The sequence below is a fragment of the Camellia sinensis genome, unplaced genomic scaffold (assembly GCF_055761805.1).
Source record: "Camellia sinensis isolate YWXY unplaced genomic scaffold, ASM5576180v1 Unanchor1, whole genome shotgun sequence".
Classification (NCBI taxonomy): Eukaryota; Viridiplantae; Streptophyta; class Magnoliopsida; order Ericales; family Theaceae; genus Camellia; species Camellia sinensis.
In genome coordinates, this window is record NW_028128987.1 from 12,237,408 (window position 1) to 12,254,673 (window position 17,266).

Here is a 17,266-nt window from a genome sequence, read left to right on the forward strand (position 1 = left end):
ACTATGCACTAACAAATCTCGTAGTCCACACCATTCTGCACTACTGAGGCTGCCCACAATTTCTTCATGATATACGTGCGCCCGCATGATGTAACATACTGCAGGTCCGCAGTCCACTCTGTAAATGTGAAATGGTTTTGATTAGCAGTTGACAGGAATATTTGCATAATGGTTGTGGAGGATTTGAAAAAAAATTTAGTGAGGCTTACGAGTCGTCGCCTTGTTGAGGACAGACATCAACACTTTTGGTTGGTTGTGCTGGATTTTGGCCTGCTAACTTAGTGTGTAGCGGTGATGACTCGCCAATAACGGTCACAACATGCTCAATGTAGTTCCTCTGTGTATGGAATTTCACATTAGGGACCAACAAACATATGTGTGTGTACAGTCATTTAATGCACGAGAACAAGTCATGTTTGTGTTGAAAAATAGCCACTTACAGTTTCCTGTGCTTGGTCGATATGCGGGTCATGTATGCCTGGTCTTGGGCGCAACGAGTTGTAATGCTTCCACAAATTTTCTTTAGCATCATACACAACTATCGTCCAGTGGTACTCATGATGCAATGGGAATAGTAGGTATCTCTCTCCTTGGTAGTTTCTGACATGTGCGTCAATGTGTTTACTCCTTTTGCGAGGATGGTACTCTCGTATCACTTTCTGTACACATTTGACAAATAATTAATGGACGGTGAAGTTTCACAGTCACATTACAAGTAAAGGAATGATGGATTTTACCAAACACATGCTCGTGAAGATCAATGAGGCTTCATCTGAAGTTGGGTTGACCACCTCTTGTTGTTCATGCAACAGTTCAGCATATGCATCTATGAGCTGCACAAACATGGGGTCATATTATGAATATCGTACGTGAGTGTGAACATTCACATCAGTGTTTACAATTGCTATGAGCAACCACAAATGTGAATGTTCACACATGTGATACAACATCAGTGTGTGTGTGGCTGTGTGTGCATATGCATGAAGACTGAATTATATTTGTAATGGCATACATTGCTGTGTATTGATTCCTCCTTGATAAGGTTGACAATGTCATCAAAATACACATGTGTAGCCTTCGAATCTCCTTTCCACACCAGCAGCCTGTGCATTATTAACAAACCAATGTAAATATTCACATTGCATATATCTCAACAACCCAAAAAAACTGAACACAGTTAGGAATATAGACTACTACGGAATGTGAATGTTAACATTGGATGTTTGCACAGTCACTTACTCATCGCCTCCATTTTTTTGTAAAGCTTGGACCTTTTGTTTGTCATGTTTGGACATCTTGGCCCAGACTTTGAACTTCTTGGTGAAGGATAATTTTTTTGGCTGCTTCGCTGCTGGGTGTTCCTCCTCATCTTCAACCATTTCGACTGGATGGGGCTGCTTTTGTCCAGGTAAGTCTGGGTATTGGAAGTCAGGCAGGCGATGTTCTTTGCGATCTTTTTCCTTTATACGCTTGACCCTAGAAGGTGGGCTGATATTGTGTTGCATTGGGCTAGGGGGTTGCCTTTCTGACATAGCTTGTGTGACAATGTGGACTGACTGGTCATCGTAAAGATCCTGAAGAATTGTTTTATCGCATTCTAAGTCGATGACCAGCTGCGTTAAGCGTTTGATTTCTTGATCCTTCTGCTCCATGGACTTCTTCATTTCGATATTCACGTTGGGCGGGCTGGACTGGTTAAACAATCTATGTTCAAGATCAGCTATGACTCTTGCCCTCAACTCCCATGAAAATTGAAGGTGTTTGTACTTTGCTTCCCATTGCCTGATGACGCCCCAAGCCTTCCGATTTTCTTGGATAAGGACATCAATGATATCAGGTTGGTTTGTGTCTGGTATTACAATAGCTCTGTCATAATGTTGGCTGCTAAATGGAATGTGAATGTCCTCATCACTGTCCTTCAGGTCTACCCCATCCCCAGAAAAGTGGGAGCTGCTGCCACTGTGTTGTTCTCCCTTGATGTCAGAAATGTTGGGACATTTTCTGCCTGGTTCATAAATTTCAGGCTCCACCTTCAATGTTTTACGCTTGAACTTCTGTAATTCTGTTGGGATTGCAAAGAGTTCACCGGCATTAACCTGGAAATGAAAAAATTATGTTAATTAACGCATATATTTGGGTGGTGTTATAATGTGAATGTTTGGATCACTAGTTGAAGGCCCTACCTCATTAAAACCCAAATCTGCTAAGGAGATGGTTTTCATCTTCTTCTGCAAAGCAGTCAGATCCCACTTCACACAGCGAGGAAAAGCATTGGGTCTGTGAGGTTGGAGGATGGTTGTGTGCTCACACAACCAGTACTTCAATAAAACAAGAAACGCATATTGTTATTTAGCATTTGCAGAGTAATGGCAACCTATGTGAACATTAATCACAGTGGCATTGTTGTGAACATCCCAGTAGTACATTATCATTGAATGTGAACATTCACATCTGCGAATCGTGAACGATGTGGCACTGCTGTGAACATTCACAGAGTTATGTTATGAGTCAATGTGATCAGTGACATTAACTGCTTCAGATGTGAACATTCACAGTAGTGAAAACATAATTGCCTACAGAGCAGTGTGGTAAACATTCAGAGTGGTACATTGTCATTGAATGTGAACATTCACACTGTTCACATTTGAATCACTGATGTGAATGATGACAGAAACATAAGTGCTTTGGCACTGTTGTGAACATGCACAGTAGTATGTTATGAGTGGATGTGATCGGTCACATCAGTTGGTCAGATGTGAACATTCACATATGTGAAATACAATTGCATATGGACATTCACATCAGAGGTGCAGATGCCAATGTTGACAGTTGGCTTAGATGAAAAACACTGGAGGACATTTCAATCTTATTATTGGAAAACATGGGTACTTACCATCAATAACATGACACAGCCGGTGACTTTTGCTGGATTTTTGTCATTTTGGGAAATAGACGATGTCAACATTGTCCTAATTTGCTTGGCCCAATCATATTGTTGCATGCTTTCTAGTGGGACCATATGTGCGTAGTAGCCCCATCCTATTGTCTCTCCGCTTGTTGAGAAAAAAAGCTTCTGGCAAGCATACATGCACACTAGTCGGGCAACTTCTTCGTTGTCATCTTTCTTTTTTCCTTTCAATGCCTCGGTCAAAAGGGTTTGTATCCATTTTGAAGTCAACCGGCTTACGTTTTTGCATCTTCTGTTTACAATGCCAGTCTTTGGTTTCGCACCGTATGTTATGTCCATTGGCTTGCTGCCACAGTCCACACCGAAAATCAGCTTGATGTCGCTGTTGTGTATTTTCATCTTCTTCTGCCCAATGTAGAAGGCATCTTCTGAAGCTTGGTACATTTGTAGTACATGCACAACAACATCATCATACTTCATGCATTTATCCAGGTCGATTTGATTGTTTCTCAATGCATCAAACAAATTCCAAAAAGGGGTTTGCCGAAGGCAGCGAAGCTGTGCTTCTGTGAACTTGGTGGTTTTCATTAATTTGACCAGTCCTGTCATATTAGATCTGTAGTTCACATGGCGCTTGTCGACATTGGTGCAAGTATTTGTTTTTGGGGTTTCTTCCTTCGCATGGGACTCATCTCTTTTTCTCTTTCCGGTTTTCTTGTGTGCGACGTCTGCAAAATGGAGCATTTAAAAAAAATTAAGTGAAGGCTCATGTGATTAGCATAGTCGAACAGATGTGAACATTCACAGCATTTCCACTGGTGTGCATGTTCACAGTTGTGTGCGTTGGTGTGAATCACCAGAGTTTGTGTGTGGTTGTGAACATTCACATACGTACATGAATGTGTATTTCGACTGTGTCACGACAAACACAATGAACATATCGTGTCAGTGTGTGGTAAACAATGCATTTTTATACAACCATGAACACCGTTGAAGAGCATGTATAAAATTTTCAGGCAATGTGAATGTTCACAGCATATAGGAGCAGGACCAATAATATCTGATTGTCCTAAAATCGTCAGGGAATGTGAATGTTCACAGCATATACCAACAGCACAAATAAAATCTGAGTCTCTTAAAATTTTCAAGCAATTTGAATGTTCACAGCATAGAACAACAGCACCAATAATATGATTGAAGTAACAAATTCATGCAATGTGAATGTTCACATAGTAAAACATTAACACCACCAACATCTGACTCTCCTAAAATTTCCAGGAAATGTGAATGTTGACAGCGTAGAACAAGAACACCAATAACATATGACTGTCCTACATTTTCAGGCAAATTTTTCAGACAATGTGAATGTTCACAGCCTAGCCCAAAAGCACCAATAATATCTGATTGAACTAAAAATTTCAGGCAATGTGAATGTTGGCATGGTAGAACATTAACACCGCCGACATCTGACTCTCCAAAAATTTCCAGCAAATGTGAATGTTGATAGCATAGAACAACAACACCAACAATATTTGTATTGTGTAAATTTCCAGGCAAATTTTACAGACAATGTGAATGTTCACAGTAGAACAAAAGCACAAATAATATCTGATCGAATTTAAACCTTCAGGCAATGTGAATGTTCACATCGTATATCATTAACCCCACCGACATCTGACTCTCCTAAAATTTGAAGGAAATGTGAATGTTGACAGCATAGAACAACAACACAAATACTAACTGAATGTCCTAAATTTTTCATGCAAATTTTCAGACAATGTGAATGTTCACAGCCTACCCCAAAAGCACCAATAATACCTGATTGAACTAAAACTTTCAGGCAATGTGAAAGTTCAATAATATCTAAATGTCCTAAATTTTCAGGCAAATTTTCCAGACAATGTGAAAGTTCACAGACTAGCCCAAAAGCACCACTAATATCTGATCGAACTGAAACCTTCAAGCAATGTGAATGTTCACATCGAAGAACATTAACACCACCGACATCTGACTCTCCTAAAATTTCCAGGCAATGCGAATGTTCACAGGCTATAACAAGATAAACCAATAATATCTGATTGTCCTACAATGTTCAGGCAATGTGAATGTGCACAGTTTCCAACAACAAGAACAACAACAGAATTGGCCAAACTGTGTCAATGCCTGTGAATTTTCACAGCATACAACAACAACACCATTAATACCTGATTACGCAAACATTTTAACTCTATGTGAATGTTCATATCTGTTACCAACAGCAACAGAAAAAGAACTGGCCAAAAAATTTTTGAAACCATGTGAATGGTCACAGCATTGAACAACAACGGGGTAACATCTGGAATAATTTGATCATCAAACCATTTCCAAACAATGTGAATGTTCACATTTTTCAATAACAACAACTACAACTAGAACATTGTCGATTGTTGACAGTTGTGAACACAATGTAATGGCAAGTGTAATGTTTTTGAGTGCAAAAATGAAAAAATTTAGGGATTACGATTGAGGGGTTCAGAATAAATGAATGCTTACGTTTTTTGCCCATTTCGACGACAAAGATGTTGAGACGAAGGGACGATTCGACGAAGAAACGTATACAGTTTTCTGGGCGTACGAACGGCGAAGAAGATGATGAGACGATGTGACGATCGAACGAAGACAGGCTTCTCGGCGTATGGATGGGGAGAAGACGATGAGACGATGCGACGATGCAACGATGGAAGGAATACAGTCTTCGGGGCGTCGAGGCGATGTGGAATATGGTTTGGATTTCTGGACTGTAGAGGTACTGTGCGTGATTTCTTGCGCAAGAATAGAGAGGGGAAAAGAAACGGTTATTAGATTCAAAGAGAGAGAGAGAGGGGCGCGTGTTTTTTTAGGGCTTTTTTGGTCTTTTTGTATAAAATGGACCTAATGGAATATTATAAAACAGTATGGGTTTCCTGGAACTCCACTCTGAGATAATGGATTTACTAAAAAAGCTCTCTTTTAAATAATACCAAATTACCTTCGTCCTCTTCAACAAACCCTAACCCTAACCCTAACCCTAACCCTTGCCCACCGTCGACCGTCAACCACCAACCACCGCCCCTCTCATCTTCTCATCACAGCCATTACCAGCTTCGACTGCACCTCCTTCACTATCCCCAGCCCAGGTGACCTACCACCTGCCAACCTCGCTGCTCTATCATTCCTACATCACCATCACTATAGTCCAGATCTGGAAAACCCATATCTCTTCTCCCCATCTCAAGCTCACATCATCAACACTGTGCCAACATCACCATCGTGGCTACCCAAATCTCTTTTATTCTTTTTCTCTTCAAACCCTAGATCTGGAATACCCAAATCTCTTTCTCTCGCACGCTTATGTGCGTTTTCTTTCTTCTCTTTCTCTTTCACTACAGCAAAACAGTGGCGGGGTATAGAGGTTGTAAGCGGTATGAGAGGGGAGATGGAGCTGCGATGTTGACTGGGGAAGGAAAGAGGTCATCGAAGGTTAGGAATGTGGCGTCGGAGGTGGTGGATCGTTAGGGTTTGGAGGCGCGATGGTGGTGGATCGTCGGGGATGGTAGTTACGGGGTGGTGAAGGCAACGATAGGGTTAGGAAGGAGGCGACATCAGCAACGAAGTTTAGGGTGTCTGGTGTGTGATGAGGGGATTTAGGGTTTTGTCCTAAAATATAATTTCATTGAGAGGCATAATGGCAATAAAAAAAATATAGATTAATGGTGTGAACTGAGAGTAATAGTGGTGTATAAATGGAATTAACCTTAGGCAATGGTCAATGGAGGTTTGCATAATTCCAAACGCCCCCCTCTCAAAAAAAAAAAAAATTACATTGATATTTCTTGAAGTTTAAAAAAAATACAATAAATTTTACAATTTTGATATAATTATATTGATCTCTCATTTAATAAGATTATAAGAATTTGAACTATTATAGATGGTGTACAAATACAAAGATAATTAAACAAGATAAAATACATATTTTATTATAAAAAATATGACGACACCATTTTTCTATAGGTAAATTACATTGACCTCTCCTTAAGATTGAAGAAAATACAATAAGTCTCACAATTTTTACATAATTACACTGGCCTCCTTTTCAAAGAAGTAAATCAATGGATTGCATTCATTGTGTATATGAACTTCATTTTCAAAGTAAATTTCAGGATAAGTTTTCGAGTAATGCTACAGGCGCCAAAGAGATGACCAAATGAATGACCAAAAATCTAATTGAACTGCCACCTAGGATTAGTGGGCCCTACCACTAAACAATTTATTCCTCTCACGTGGTAGAAAGAAAGAAGCAGAAAAAACAAAAACAATAAGACACCAAACCCCTTCAACTCCTTCCAGAGACTTTCACTCCATTGAAACAAGCTTAATCATCACCGAAGGAAAAAAGCCTCCGTGGAAAGAAGAAGTTGATCATGTAAGTTTTTAATTTGTGTTATTATTATTATTTTTTTTTTTGGTATGATCTAACTTGTTAAAATTAAAAATTTTAATTTATTTTTAAATTTCTGGAAAGTTTTTTTTTTCTAATTTTTGCAAGGAATTATATATATTTAGGTTTATTATTTTTTGATTGAACAATGAATTTTTTTTTTTTTTTACTGAGAAACTCATATTTTAACATTGTGTTTGGTTCATAGATTTGAATCAGATTTGAAAAAAAAAATTTTGTCCCATCTTTTTATTTTTCATTTTCAAATTCCTAATGATTTGGTTGATTCATAAACTTAGCTAAAAATTTAGAAAAAAAAAATGAAAAGGTGGGAAAAACATAAATTAAATATATTTATATTTAATCTATTTTTTATTTTATTTTTTTAAATTTATATTTCATCTAGTTTTTTGTTCTCTGCGAAAATGTCAGGAGCTTCTAAATCTTTTTTTTTTTCTACAGAGCAACAAAAATCAACATCTCAACTATTAATTTCAACTATACATCCTCATTTCCATCCGTTTGTAAGAACTTTTTTTTTTTTTTTTCTTTTACAGATCAACAAAAATCAACATCTAGTTGAATATTTGTGGATCTTGTTTGATTTGTGCCTCTTTTTTCTTTTTTTTTTTTTTTTGGGCTTCACTCTCTTCCTATTTTGAGGCATTCTAGTTGTTTGTTGAAAATCAACTGAAAAATGGTAACTTTGTTTATTTAGTGGCACCTTTAAGGTGTTTGTTGAAAGTCCTCCGAGAAATTGTGACTTTGTAACTTTGTTTATTAAATGGCATGTCAACTGATTTTTTTTTTTTTTGATAACAGGAAAAAAATTCCATGCTGTAGCATAAGATCAAACAATGTCGATGCCATAAAGTTTCGGAATAGACAATGAAAAATGAGAATGGCGAGCACTAGTTCAAATATCGAATTTTGCAGAAAGGCTTGATAGATTGTACTTGACATGTGTTGATGCAAGATGCAATTTTTTGACATCTTAATTTGGGTGTTTCTAATAGAGGTGTTGGTCTAGTAAATGCTAAAGATGATGAATGAAGTAAGAATGATGGTTTAGATACTTCACTCTAGAAGATGAACCAAATATTTTTTGAATATTGCAGGGCATTATATGAAAGTGTACAGAATTTTTTTTATATTATTTTTTTAATCTTTAAAATGTAAACAAATGTATGTAGTCAATAGCAGTGTCTATGAACATATGAATGTAAAACAAGATCAAACGATTATGTATCTTTTTGTAATGAAGTTGTGTAATTTTGGTGTTATTTTTGTGGTTAATTTGTTTGTGTTGCTAGTTGGTTTATTATTTGTGGTTGACGGTGGTTGATTGAAAAGTTGAGCATTGCAGAAAAATTGCAAAATTTTATATTTTGAACATTGAAAAAAAAAGTTCAACATTTATGGTTAAACAATCCTAAAACTTGAAGAAATTTCTGCAATAACACTCACCAAATTAATGATGATCAAATGATCAAAAATCTATTTCAGATTATGAATTAAGACTATTACAATCTGTCAAATTCTGAAGTTTCATTTAAGATTGTAAATGTGATTGTTCCAAGAGTCAAATTAAAAACAAAAGCTGGAAAAGTATTTCCACCATGTACATTAATCATATATCATACCCATTCAAAAAAATTGTAGCAACAAAAAGAAGCATCCATACAAAATCATAAAATGCTTCAAATCTTTGGTCCTTCTTCATCATTCAATTTTGACTTCAAATCTTTGGTTCCTCTTCAACTTTATCTTCTTCTGGTGATGGCATGGAAGTAGGAGCTAAATCATAACATGCTCTCCAAGGTGGATGGATATTACTCTGCAATAAAAATAATAGAAATTATAAGATGCATATTTTAAGAAATTGTACCTAATAATCTATTTAAAAATAAATAAAATAAAATGGAGAGCTTGTTATGTACTTGGGATTCACTACCATTGAAGAAAATCTAGTTCGGGTCAAAACCTTGTCCTCCTGTACTTGATTGAAATGGATATCTTCCACCTAATAGCATATTTGGATGACCATAATATGGATGTATCCCAGAAAAATTTGGATAGGCAGACATGTTTGGCCACATTAATGATCCCCTATTAAAGGCATAACTCTCTCCACCAATATATTGTGATCGTTGCATTTCAGTCTCCTACATTGATAAAAATATTGCATCCATTATACTTTAATCCTATTGACATCATTGTATTTAAAATAAAAAATTTCTTACATCTAAGATAAAACCCTCTTGTGTTCTAGTCACACCAAAACCCGTAGTAGAGGTTGTAACATGAACATTTTCAGTCTCTTCAAAGTCCTATTTAAGCATTAAAAATAAAAAGTTAGTAACAAAAAAATAATCAATAAAAGAAGTAAAAAAATGTATGATATTGATTACCTTCACTACATTTCCCTCATTACAAGTGGTGGTCTTTTGCTTCTTATTTCTTTCCTTCTTTTTCTTAACAGCTTTTTCAACGATGGATTGCTTTCTTTTCAATGGAGGTCGCCCCTTTTGACGAAGAGCCAATGGATCAAGAATGGCTCTACTCTCTTTTGGAATTATTATAACATCACCAGATGAGGGAAAACCATTATGAATACTTGTAGATCTTGGCTTATTGCTACCATAAACATCTCCAACTTCTGTGAACTCCCATTTCAATTGTTGTATCCGTTCAATCATCTTGTCACACTTATCGTCAGTTTCAGCCCCTAAATCGGCAACCTCATAAAAGGCATTGCAAATTTTATTAAATCGATGCGCTTCAGGTTTGGTAAAACAATTGGCATAACTAATCCGAACTTTCATGTGGCTCCTTTTAACATTTTTATCCCATCTCCTCAAGATGTATTTCTCCGGTACTTGGTCAATCTTTCTATGCATGAAGACTGTGATTTGATGCTTGCACAATATTCCCCTAAATTCAAATAATCGACAATTGCAATTAACTTCTTTTGTATCATCCTTAAAAACAACAATGAAAGTTGCACGTTGATGACTCTCTCCAACTTTGACATATTCATCAATTGTATATTCTGAAATACCACCATCTTCTTTACATGTAGTCAAATCACAATAAATCTTTCCTAATATCTCTCGCTGGGACTCTTTGAATTTTGCTCTCGTGTAAGCACTTTGAAATTGCTTCTCTATCTCATAATGACTTATACATGGGATGCATGAGCTAAAGGAATTGAATTCCTCAAGATTTTCATTTTCCACCTTTTTTGCAAATGCATTCTCATACTGTTCAACAAACTGTTTCAAAGTGGTTTTCGAATTGATGTAGCCATCAAAAAAGGCATGCATACTTTCACTACGCTGAGTTGTTGACATTCCTGCCCAAAATATATCTTTGACAAAAGCTGGCACCCAACGATGTCTCTCTTCATACAGCCCAAGTAACCACTCATTACTTTGAAGTTCAAACATCTCAATGAACCTATCCCATCTTTTTTCAAATTCTTCTGTGGTCAATGAATCATAAACAACATTTTGCATTTCAAATTTGATTGGTTCATATTCTTTGTACTTTCTCAATTTTTCGGGCACCTTTTTCATGATGTGCCACAAGCACCACCTGTGTCGTGCATTAGGAAAAACCTTCGCAATAGCCTTTTGCATAGCTCTGTCTTGATCTGTGATTATTGCACTCGGAGGGCTTTCAAACATGCATGTGAGCCAAGATTGAAATAGCCATGTAAATGACTCTGTGTCTTCACTTGAGATTAACCCACATGCTAGCAATATCGATTGTCCATGGTGGTTCACTCCAACAAAAGGAGCAAATGGCATGTCATATTTATTAACCAAATATGTCGTATCAAATGTTACTACATCAACAAACTCACGCCAAGCTGCTCTACTCCTCGCGTCTGCCCAAAATACATTCCTCAATCGGCCTTCTTCATTCAAATCAATCATGGACAAGAAGTTAGAATTGTCGGATTGCATTTTCAGAAAGTAGTTTTGCATTGCAATAGCATCTCCTCCCTTGAGCTGTAAACGCCTTATTCCATTAAGATAGTTTCTCACATCCTTCTCCAAAAATGTTAGCTTCTCATGTCCACCTCCCTCAACTACAAATGAATTAAAATTTTGATTCATTTTGATGCCAGCTATATCATTCAATTCAAGCCTTCGTTTGACATGTGGTTGAAGTATCCGATTGCATTTGAAGAATCGAGTTTTCCCTGGACTTAGTCCATGGTTATGATCAAGATTAACAAAATTCAACCTCCACTTTCCACTAGTGCATAGATTTGCTGTGACCCTTGCCTTGCAATTTGTCTTCAATTGTGGTTGCAACTTAACAAGGTTGCTTGATCGGATCTTTTGCTTTCCACCGCGATTACAAGTAATTGTCGCATATCTCATCTCCCCATCATTTCCTTTACTAGAAGTTCTTTTGCACACGGCAAAACCTTTTTCTTTTGCATATCTTATGTAGAATTTCATAACCTCATCTACGGAGTCAAATACCATCCCCGGCTTAGGATCCTCTAAATGTTCTTCTGTATTTCTTATTTCATCTGTTTGATTATCAATATTATCTTCAATCACTTCTGCACTTGCTTTCTCCATTTCATTCTCAATATCCTCCCCATTATATTCTGTGTTGCCATAATCACTTGGTACTCTATCTTCCATCCTTTTAAAATATAACAAAGAATTATAAACATCATTTTAAAATTTGACAAACATTTAACCCACCAAAATTGAACATAAATAGTGCATTATTATTTAGTACAAATCTCTCAAACCAAAAAATAATCTTCCAAGACTTTTGACAAATATTAAGGTTAAAATAAAAATTTTATTTAAGGCAGAGGAGTACAAAAAGAAATATAACCTAATTCCATCAATTGACATTAAGACAGAGCACCACATATTTAAAAATAAAATAAAATTAAGGCAGTGCAACACAACTTTCATTAAGATTGAAAAAGAGAGCATAACACAATAATATTGTTCACTGTTTTAACCCTTTTTTTTTCTTTTAAGACTTTTAACAAATATTTAGGCATGTTTGGTTTATGGATTTGAGTAAAAATTTAAAAAATAAAATAAAAAATAGATGAAATATAAATATATTTCATTTATGTTTTTCCCACCTTTTCATTTTTTTTTCTAAATTTTTAGCTAAGTTTATGAATCAACCAAATCATTAGGAATTTGAAAATGAAAAATAAAAAGATGGGACAAAAAAAAATTTCAAATCTGATTCAAATCTATGAACCAAACACAATGTTAAAATATGAGTTTCTCAGTAAAAAAAAAAAAAAATTCATTGTTCAATCAAAAAATAATAAACCTAAATATATATAATTCCTTGCAAAAATTAGAAAAAAAAACTTTCCAGAAATTTAAAAATAAATTAAAATTTTTAATTTTAACAAGTTAGATCATACCAAAAAAATAATAATAATAATAACACAAATTAAAAACTTACATGATCAACTTCTTCTTTCCACGGAGGCTTTTTTTCTTCGGTGATGATTAAGCTTGTTTCAATGGAGTGAAAGTCTCTGGAAGGAGTTGAAGGGGTTTGGTGTCTTATTGTTTTTTTTTTTTTTGCTTCTTTCTTTCTATCACGTGAGAGGAATAAATTGTTTAGTGGTAGGGCCCACTAATCCTAGGTGGCAGTCCAATTAGATTTTTGGTCATTCATTTGGTCATCTCTTTGGGGCCTGTAGCATTACTGTAATTTTTCAGATTCCTAACATTTATGTTTCTTATTATGTGGTTGATGGAGCACTTGCATTTATGCATGAGAAAACTGGTGTCTTCAATGGGGGATGTTTTGGATAGCTCATTCTTCAAAGAACTTGACTACCAACTCTAAATTAGAGTCAATCTTGATTACATGCATGCCCCTCTTAAAGGATAATGGTGAGACCTCTATAAATCTCCCAAATTCTCTATTTCAATACTAGCAGCATTCTTTAATTTTTTTTTTTTTTTACCAAAATAGTCTCTCTACCATATCTCTTCATCCTTGAAGGAGACCTTCATATCATGCACTAGAGATGCTATGAAACAACATCTGATAGTCTTCATATGTATTGAGTTTTATTCTTGTTGTAGTTGGGAAACACCATTTGATTAGTCTCACTTGTCTAGCACTAGTGATAATAAGGTATGTTTAGAAGGTCTCTTGGATCTTAGTGGCATAGGAAATAATATCTCTTGTAGTTCCTTAAGTTTTTATATCCACATTTTGAAAAAAGAAATATTTGTCTTTCCAAATTTAGCATAGAGAAACAATAAAAACCAAACCAAATACTAGGGAGTATCGTTGTCATGAATGTTCGTATCCTTGGCCAGATGGAGGGGAGGTTGTTGAGGAATGGGTGGGAATGAAAATTTGTATTCAAAACAAGAAAATAAATTTTCTTTTTCTTTACTTACACAAAATTTGAAAATTTTTGCTATCTTTTAGTAACAAAGCAATTACCAAAAGTATTTTTGTTGCTAATTTTTATAATGTCTAAAAACCAAAAACGAAAACATAATCAAACGATAGAATCCAAAGAAAGTAAAACACACATAATTTTTTACTTTGAAGTAGATATTAGATATAACGGTGATATCATATAACAATATCACTAACTAATGAAAAATCTTATATTGTAGTTTTGAGGACTAATATTTGAGTTAATTAATGACAAAAGGTATCACATAATCCTATTTTTTATTTTTTTTATTAGCCGATAACATGAGGCACAATGATGTCACCATTAAACTATATTTATTATCTTGGGTAAGAATGAGAGGGGCAATTTGTCCTCCAAAAATTGTCCATAGGGAAATTCTATCACAATTTTATCCCTTTACCCCTATTTTTTCATTACACTTTTAAAAAATAAATAAAATTCTCATTACACCATTTATAATATCAAAATTAACCCTAAATTAAACCATTTTCAAAACACTTACAGATTTTTCTTATTTCATCTATTCCTTTTGAATTACTCCAATATTATGTTCCGAACAAACTAAGTAGGTGTTTGGAAAGAACTAAAAAAGTGTACTTTTTTACATACATACACTTATTTTAATCACATCAATCAACATCTCCTCTCTACTTTTCTAACCACTTCCTCTACTTTTCTATACATTTTTTTTTACAAAAAGTCAAAAAGTGCACTTATTTAGAACATCTCAAACCACCTCTAAATTTGTTCAGCCATCTTTTATCATTTTTTTTTGGGCAAATTACACAAATTGTCCCTATAGTTTAGGACTTGTATCACTTTGGTCCCTGACTTTTCAATTGTGACGCATTTGACTCTGAATTTTGAATCTTGTTTCAAATAAGAACAATTGAAGATATCATTAGATTTTTCAAGGGTAAAATTGTCAATTTGATAAAATATAAACTAAGTTGACCAAAATAAATGTCAAACAAATATTTTTGAATTTTTAAAAATTATTTCTACCTACCAAAAATAAAATTATGTAAAATTGATAAATCTTTTAGACATTTATTTTTTTTTTTTATCAAATTAATTTTTGAAAAATGCTAGAGGTCCCAAATTTTCTACCAAATAAATGACCAAGTGTCTCACATGGGTGTGGGGCCCACAAAATTACAGACCCCACACCCATGTGAGACATTTGGTCGTTTGTTTGGTAGAAAATTTGGTGTCTCTAGCATTACCCTTAATTTTTATTATGTGTTTGGATGATGATCATGCAAAATTAATTTTAAAAAATTAATCATGTAATTTTTATTAATTTGACATAATTTTATCATTGGTGAATAAAAATAATTTTAAAAAAATTAAAAATATTTTTTTGACATTTATTTTCGTCAAATTAGTTTATATTTTATCAAATTGACGAATTTACCCTTGAAAAGCCTAATGATATTTTCAATTATCCTTATTTGGAACAAGATTCAAAATTCAGGGTCAAATGTGTCACAATTGAAAAGTCAGGGACCAAAGTGACACAAATCCCAAACTATAGGGACTATTAATGTAATTAACCCTTTTTTTTTCTTCTAAGTTTATGATGAACCCAATCGGTTATACATTACCAACCAATTTGGATTATTCCAATGTCATCTTGCCAAACAAATTATATTTTTTCAACCACCTGTTGCCGTACATTTACAGATTTACTTTTCTTAAAATATCAAAAATCCATAAAAACATGAAGTGTACAAACATTCATAAAATTTGTCAATACAAATATCTTTAAATTTGTTAATACAAACATTTATAAAAACACACTAAAATGTTATCACAATCCATCTATGTTGATAGTTTCGATAGTTACTACTTGAGAGCTGACAAACGTATGAAATTGTTCAATATAGGTAGTATATACTTTCTCCCATCCATTAGTACATAGGAGATGAAAACAAATCCAATTACTTCCTTTTAGAGGTGCTGGATGACTAAAAAGTTGACAAAGCTAACAAATCTCGTCTGTAATGAATCCATAACTATAGTCCATTAAAAATGCACTACTAAACTTACCACAATGAATAGAAGCATAATCCTTCAAAGCAGAAAAAATAAAAATGTTAGAAAAATGAAATCGAAATTATTTAGCTGTGAATTACTGAACATGTACTTTTTGTTCAATAGTAGGTTACTGAACAAGTATTTTTTGTTCGGCAATGGATTACCAGATATGTATTTTTTGTTCGGCAGTGTAATTCCGAGCTATTTGATTTTGTTCGCTTCCAGTGCACTAAACACAAATCGAACATTAAAAACAAAACGAAAACACAAAAAAGAAAAAAAAATCACAATTTTACTTTTTGGTTAGTTCTTCATCATTATTATATTTATCCATTGCTTTATTTCATTATCAAAATACTATAATTCTCTCTTTTTGAAAGTAAATATAGTAGAGAAAAAGAAATGAGAAAAGAAAAAAAAGTAAGGATTGAAGTATAATGGGTGTAAAGTGATAATCAAATCTATTTAATTTTTATCTTTTGTTCTTAAAGATAATTTCGCACGAGTAAAATTGAAATAACAAAAAAATCTCAAATAAAGAGTGTAAAGAGATAAATCCGTTGAGTAGAATTTCCCTTGTCCGTATATACCAAGATGGTGAAGAAGCCAGCAAAGGTACGTGGGGGAGCTTTTATTTGCATATCACACTTTATTCAGTTCATATTATTTGTCATTTGGATGTCAAGTTCTAAATAAAAATTAATTATTCAAATATCAATTATCAAACAGTATTTTTGTTTAAAAATTGAAAATTTTTGTAATATGCGAATAAAACCTCCAACATGTATAAACATGAGTAAAAAAAAGATGAAGAGTAAGAGCAATGTGAACTTATGGTATCTGCCCTCAATTTTCAAGATTTACATCTATGTGTGAAGTACAAGTCACAGCTCACAATTCCCCCAATGACTTTCTTTTCAATTCAATTTTGTAGTTTTGAAATATGGACTTTAATTGTCCCCCCTCTGATTGTTTTTTTCCTTTTTTTTTTACCTTTTACTTTGCAAAATACACACGAAATTATTTTTGATAAACTGTTTTCGGTGAACGGTTGTAAAAATAATATACTTCCTAAGAAAAGAAGAGAAAAAAAATTCAAATTTCCAAAATGTAGAGAGTTCTCAAAACTTTATTTTCTTCCCAGAAAAATAAATAAAATAAAATACAAACGTGATACAACCAAAATAAAAGAAAATTCATAACAATCAAAAAATGGAAAAAAAAAAAAGAAAAGAAAAGAAAAGAAAAGAAGAAGGTAATAGAAGAAAGGAAAGAATTTCTATTCCCTTGAATATTAACTTCTAAACAAAAATCAAATGTTCAGATTTCAACTTTCGTACAAAAATCAAAAATCAACTGTTCTGATATTTAACTCTTCTGTTAATATCCGAACAATTGATTTTTATTC

General features: G+C 34.0%; 1 protein-coding gene across 1 annotated transcript; it reads right to left on the minus strand.

The window, feature by feature from the left end:
• Positions 1 to 9,102: 9,102 nt before the first annotated feature.
• On the minus strand, positions 9,103 to 12,031 carry LOC145814086 (protein FAR1-RELATED SEQUENCE 6-like). Its single transcript, XM_082910612.1, has 3 exons — positions 9,776 to 12,031; positions 9,608 to 9,694; positions 9,103 to 9,201 (listed from the first exon to the last, which is right to left on the minus strand). Exons 1-3 carry the CDS (start codon positions 12,029 to 12,031, stop codon positions 9,103 to 9,105), a joined length of 2,442 nt encoding a protein of 813 aa, XP_082766738.1.
• Positions 12,032 to 17,266: the final 5,235 nt, after the last annotated feature.